Source organism: Aethina tumida, chromosome 1 (genome assembly GCF_024364675.1).
Source record: "Aethina tumida isolate Nest 87 chromosome 1, icAetTumi1.1, whole genome shotgun sequence".
In the NCBI taxonomy this organism is placed as follows: domain Eukaryota; kingdom Metazoa; phylum Arthropoda; class Insecta; order Coleoptera; family Nitidulidae; genus Aethina; species Aethina tumida.
The window spans coordinates 29,957,248-29,963,922 of record NC_065435.1 but is presented as its reverse complement, the minus strand read 5'-3'; the positions used below and the strand labels follow the sequence as shown (position 1 = coordinate 29,963,922).

At 30.6% G+C, this 6,675-nt stretch overlaps 1 protein-coding gene across 1 annotated transcript; it reads left to right on the top strand.

The window, feature by feature from the left end:
• The first annotated feature begins 440 nt into the window (after positions 1–440).
• Positions 441–1,276, top strand: LOC126264381 (uncharacterized). The gene is made up of 5 exons (XM_049962111.1): positions 441–464; positions 512–685; positions 744–1,025; positions 1,090–1,193; positions 1,261–1,276. The coding sequence occupies exons 1-5, from the start codon at positions 441–443 to the stop codon at positions 1,274–1,276; spliced, it is 600 nt and encodes a 199-aa protein (XP_049818068.1).
• The last annotated feature ends 5,399 nt before the right edge of the window (positions 1,277–6,675 follow it).

Below are 6,675 nucleotides of genomic sequence, written 5' to 3'. Positions count from 1 at the left end.
GACAAAATTCATCTTTTTTGGAAACCATATCTGACGGCGACGACTTAATTAGTACTATTTTAGAATTGAAAATTTTCCTTTGGATATAGAAGTTGTTCCTGAAATCAATTCATTGACAGGTTATCGAATTGTAGATATCAGATACTTCCTAAATATAACAACTAAGATTCAAGTACAACACAACAAGAGGTGCACTGGTGGACAATTAGTTTATCTAAAAGAAGTGCGATGTGGGTTAAGAAGCACATTTATTTTAAAATGCAACATTTGTGGCAAAGAAGTATCAGTTTCAACAGAAAATCCGAAAACAAGGTCCAAAATTAATAGAGCAGCTGTATGGGGAACATTTTCAGTAGGAAGCACCTACGCACATTTAATGGAATTATTGAAAGTAATGGATATTCCATGTTTATCTAAAAATTTGTATTATAAAATTCAAAATGAATTGGATCAGGTGTGTTATAGTACCATTACTGAAATTTTTATTGTTTTTATACATGAAATATTATAGGTATGGAAAGAATCATTATGGCTTGCTTTGGAAGAAGCTGGAAAATTAGAACGTGAAGCTGCAATTAAGGAAGGACATGTAGATTCACATGGCATTCCATATATAACTGTTTATTTAGATGGAGGATGGTCTAAACGAAGCTATGGACATACGTATAATGCAAATTCTGGAGCTGTAAGTTTATAATATATTCGGATATGTAACATATAACATTTTATGTTATAATTTGTAGGCTGTTATAATAGGGAAAACAACAGGAAAAGTATTATTCGTAGGTGTAAGGAATAAATACTGTTGTATTTGCGCTAGAGCCGAAAACAATAATGAAGCTGCTAAAACACATATTTGTTTTAAAAATTGGTCCGGTTCATCATCTTCAATGGAACAGGATATAATAGTAGAGGGATTTAATAACAGCATAGAAATGCATGGGTTGAAATACTTAAAATTTATTGCAGATGGTGATTCCTCAGTTTTTAAAAATATTAAAGAAAAGGTACCATATGGACACGAGGTAAACTTGTAATATAAAATAATAGTTAGATAAGTTTTACAAAAATTTATACAATACTTTTTAGGTTGTTAAAATTGAATGCATGAACCATGTATTAAAAAATTTCAGTAAAAACCTTTACAAAATTAAAAAAGATATTCAAGGGGTCCCTGTTGATGCCAGAAAGATGTTAAAAAGCGATACTATTAATGAACTAAATAAATCAGTTCAATCTGCAATTTACGCAAATACGCAGGATCCAGAAAATCTAAGAGCCGATATTAGAAATTCAATATATCACGTTTATGGTAATCACAGTGCTTGCAAACAGTATTTGTGCACCAATACTGGAGACGTTTCTAACGATCGAACAACTCAACTTATATCTTTTGGCCTGCATCACCATCTTTTTGGTGCTATTGAGCAATTATTAATGAAGGCTGATTTACTTCTTGATAAAGAAACCAACAATAAAGCAGACATTTTTATGAATATAATGGCTCGTTTCAATATGGGAAAAAGATTGAACTTGATTCAAAGAAATTCATTTCAAATACGAGCTCATTTAAGCGTCCTCTCTTACAATTATGGTTCAGATTGGCATACAAAACCTTGGAAATCATATTTTAATGAAAGTCCAGGTAAAAATCTAAAAAAAATTATATGTGCTCAGGGTAATGAAAACGAGCGGAAGCGCAAAAATCCTTATGATAGGGAATCTGTAAAAAAAAGGATCAAATTTTCAGGAGATTCTAACTATGGTCCTAACATAGCGGAAACATATGTTTCAGATAGTGATATCAACTCAGCAGTACAAAATTTGTGCGAACGTTTGAAGGTGGTGTATGCTTTATGTATATATACATAATTTTTAAACAAGTTTTCTTAAAGATTACTAAAGAAGAACAGTTTAAAATAAACGAAAAAACAATTGGCCAATTTAACAATCCAAATTATTTAACGGAAAGAATGCACCGGCTTACTGCTTCCAATTTTGGAGATGTTATAAAATTAAAAGAATCGACATCTTGTGTTAGTATAGTTAAAAAAATTTTAAGAAAAAATAATTTTTCTACTGAAGCTACAAAGTACGGGAAAATAAATGAAACGGTAGCAATAAAAAAATTTGAAGAAGAATACAATAAAATTGTAAAGCCTGCCGGTTTATTTGTTGACGTTCTTCATGGATATTTAGGAGCTTCACCTGATGGTATCAAATTTTTATAAATTATATTGTGTATTTTTATAATTAAGTTTTTATATTTTCTGGAATTATTTCTGAAGACGAAATTGTGGAGGTCAAGTGTTCTTATAAGACCTTCAAATCTGGTTATTCGTTAGAAGAGGGGATTATAAGAAAACAAATACCATATTTGTCAATGAAAGACAATAAAATAGCACTTAGGAAAAATCACGAATATTACTATCAAATACAAGGCCAACTAAATATTATAGGAGCTAAACGATGCTATTTTATTGTATATTCAGGGCTAAAAAATAAAATTCACGTCGAAGTAATTCCTAAAGATGAAGACTTTTGGATTAACAAAATGCTTCCAAAATTGGAAAGATTCTTTTTGAATTGTCTGGGGCCAGAGATAATTTTAAATAGAAGAGGGCGAAATTTAAAATGTTTAGATCCACCCTACATCAGAGAAGCGCAAGAAAAGAAAAAAAAATGACATTTTAATAAAACATTAATTTTTGAAATAATTTGTTTCACTACGTTCCATTCCTATAAATTTCATTCAAATTACAAAGTTTACGCATTACTTTACTGTAATTATAAACCAAACAATATTGTATATAAAAAGTGTTTTGATTTTAATTTATCAGATAATGAAAATTGTATTGTATTATATTATATTGAACAATAAGCAGAATTTTCATTTTAGATTTGCAGGTTAAAAATTTACTATTTAAATAATTTGATAACTATTTAAATAATGAGATTAAAATATATTTTTACATCACATAAATTTAATTAATGATGAATAATCAATTATCAATATTTTTTAAAAAAATATATATTATTTTTGAATTTCTTGTATGATACAGGCTCACATGGCTTTCTTACATGTGGCCAATTTGTAATTCTGAAATTAGTAGTATTATGAATCAAAGAGTTTCTAAATTTTATTACTATAATAACGTATAAAAATGTACAAATTTCCCTGAATACGTCCAGTCAATAGGCCATCTATGAATAATGAGTGGAACACATGACATACCCCCCTTCCTTCTCCGCAATCACTTATACTTACAGATTTCTATGATTATTCGGTTTACGTATGAAATTTTATTAATTTGCTAATTTGGAGCAAATCTAAAAAACGAATTATTTTTCTCAGAAAATTTTTACTGTACAGTCTTGTTAAATATCTAAACTTTGACATGACATATTTCATTTACCAAAATATTCTTTATTTTTTGAGTTATTTGCTGTACAAAAATGGTAGAAAATGGCCTTAGTTTGATCATCAATCACTTTGTTATTAAATAAAATTACGGCTTTAAAACTATGTCATGTCAAAGATCAAACATTTGTTAATCCGCACCCAAAATTTCAAATAGATTGATTGCGTAGTTTTTGAGATTTGCTCCAAGTCGTCGCCGGCGTTTGTATAGGGAATTTAACACAGGGAGACGCCGCCCTTAAGGCGATAATTTAGTTTGGTGTTATAAAATGGTTTCGACACATTGTCGATTATTTCAAACTCCAATTATTCAGTAGCAAGATTTACAGCTATATATAACATAATTATTTATAATATATACAACATAATTATTTAGGAAACGCATTTACCGTCATAAAGTACAGATTACAATAGGAAAAATTTCTTCGCCACAATTATCAAATTATAATTATTATAAACATGCCTAATTCTCAAATGTTAGATGAGTTGAAACATAGGTCCATACTGTGGAAACATTTCAACAAAATGAAAGTACCTGCTTTATACACACACAGATATGTGGAACTCCAGCAGGAACATTCCAGTCCTCAGCCTTGTTTTCTTCTTTATTGGGATTTTTTCTTGTACTTTTTTCTGATTTCTTGGATTTTTTTTTTCATATTTCATAGCCTCGGAGAAAATATTTCCCGATATCGTGTGGCTTTGTCGTAGCTCATTTCATCTTCATTTATATGATAGTAATCAGTCTGTCAATGTGTAACTAACTCCTGGTGTCCAACGAATCGTCGAAATAGTTTATTTGTTTTTTATTTAAATTAAATAATTTAATTGTGTATGTTTTAGCATAAAATATATCATTAATTATAAAAATCTTGAATACAGATGAAAATTATACGTACATTTAAATCCAATTCTTGGGACACTAGAATCTTTCCAGCATTTGCCTTTTACATCGTACTTTCAGATTTCAATCTGAATTTATTCTGAAAACAAATTATGTATAAGAGAGGTATGTTTCCGTATGAACTGGTTACAGTTCTGTGCTCACAATCATTAACATCCATATTGCTAAAAAGTAAATCCCAATCAACTAATGATAAGTGATAGTTTAATGAGTAAACCTCAGTACTCATGAAAACACTATACTCATCATTAGTCCAATTCACTCGGGGCAGATTTCAATCTCCAGTTACTAAAAATATATCCACTGATGCACAATGATTGGAATCAAAAACTGAACCAGATGCTGGTAAACTGTTCCAATTATTCACTTTTGGCTTTTGACCTTAATGGAAATAAAGACTTCCGGTACTTTCGTGTCCTTTCGGTGAGCGCAGGGGTGCGTCATCATCAGACGATTTCGACATCACCTTCATAGGCGTGACCCACTTCGTGGAAAACTTTTGCGTTTTGGAGGTGTGGGGTGGCCAGTTGGGAGAAAGGATTGGTGTTAGAAGTAGAAGTATTTCCAGGATTTACCGAAGGTGTCTGTAGTTTAGCAGACAGCAGATATTTTATTCCTAAGGCATAGTTTTCGGGTACCTCTTGAAGCGCCGGCAGACTTTTGGGTTTTATTGAGTTTTTCACTTGGTTTGTCATTTCTCCTCAAATTACACATAGTTTATTGATTTAGTAACTGATATATATATATATATATATATATATATATATATATATATATATATATATATATATATATATATAATATGTACAGTTATATCCTTCAAACACGGCGCCCAAAGTCGTGCCGGTTCGAATATCCGAACCGACACGACGATCCCCGACTGAGACCGTACCGATTCACATCCGGGACAATGCAGTAAGTTTTCTTTTGTTTTTTAAATATTATATAAATGTCCTTAGATATATACTTTATTGTCACTAATGGTTAATGATAATAAAATAATTTGACTATAAATTTTGAATGTAATTTTTCATATACATTTGATTTATCTGAGTTTGAATCAGAATATAAACGCACATTGGTAAAAAGTAATAATTTTCAAGGAAATAAATAATATATATTAGGACAAATTTTAATATTGATAAGATTTAGATGACTGAGATAATGTTAGAAATTGTTCAGTGTTCAAATTTATGTATATTGAATTGAATTAAAGCAAAAAGATAAATACACTAACATTTAGAAAAAAGTTTTCATAGAAAAGAAACACTTAAATTAGTTTGGCAAAATTGTGAAGACTGATATGGAATACGGTTCGTATTCTTTGACAACTCATTGACAATCTTGACAACTGATCTTTGTTTAATTTTATTTTGTTCTGTATCCGATCCTATAATGCTCTTTGGCGAATTACGGAAAGAGGTTATTTCAATCTGCCAAAATGTGCGGAATGTGGATCGTATAAATATTACTCCAGGAGCTGACCCAGCGTACTAAATTTGATAATATGCTTTCCTTAGTTAACTTAATGCTGTCTTGTTAACCCTAATTAGTTTACTTGAAGCATTCTTCTAAAAAAATCTAATTTACAGCACAATGTAGCTTACACTATTATAAAGAATGAAAAATTTTGACACTACTTAAAACAAATAATATTTCATCTCCTCTTGGGAAGCCAATTATAACTGATGCGATGACCTGCTAGGAGTGCACTGAAACTACACACAAACTGTTAAAATTGTAATTTGAATTGTGCGCCTGTGGACAGTTAAGTTGTAATTTTAACACTAAATTCTTAAATATAAATTTTTCTTCAGAAATAATAAATTCTTTTAAGCCCAGAAAGGCTTATTTACTGAGAAAAGTAATAAAGTTAACCTAAAACGTCAATACGACAATTGAAAGGTGATTTCTCGTAACATCTGGAATAAGGGTTCTTAAATTGTCAGCAAACAATCAATTGGCATTAATTGAAAAGTTAACCGGCCGAGATAATTACGTAACCTGGCGATTTGCTGTAAAAACACATCTACAGCAAGAGAAGTTGTGGACTGCATAAACCTCCCCACATGTGTCATTGTGGACACAAAATTAGTCACAAAGGCAAAAACTAGGATAAATTTACCAGTTGACTAAATAAATTACGTGCACATACAAGAGAGTAGTACTGCAAAAGAAGTATAGGATACGTTTTCATAAGTATTTGATAACTCTTGGTTGACACGCTGTGATGGGCTGCTGCATAATCTCTGTAATACTTCACTTACTGCACGTTAAAACGTAGAGAAATATGTGAGCAAAATAATGTGTACCGCTCACAAGCTCAGAAACATTGGTTTCGAAGTTGACG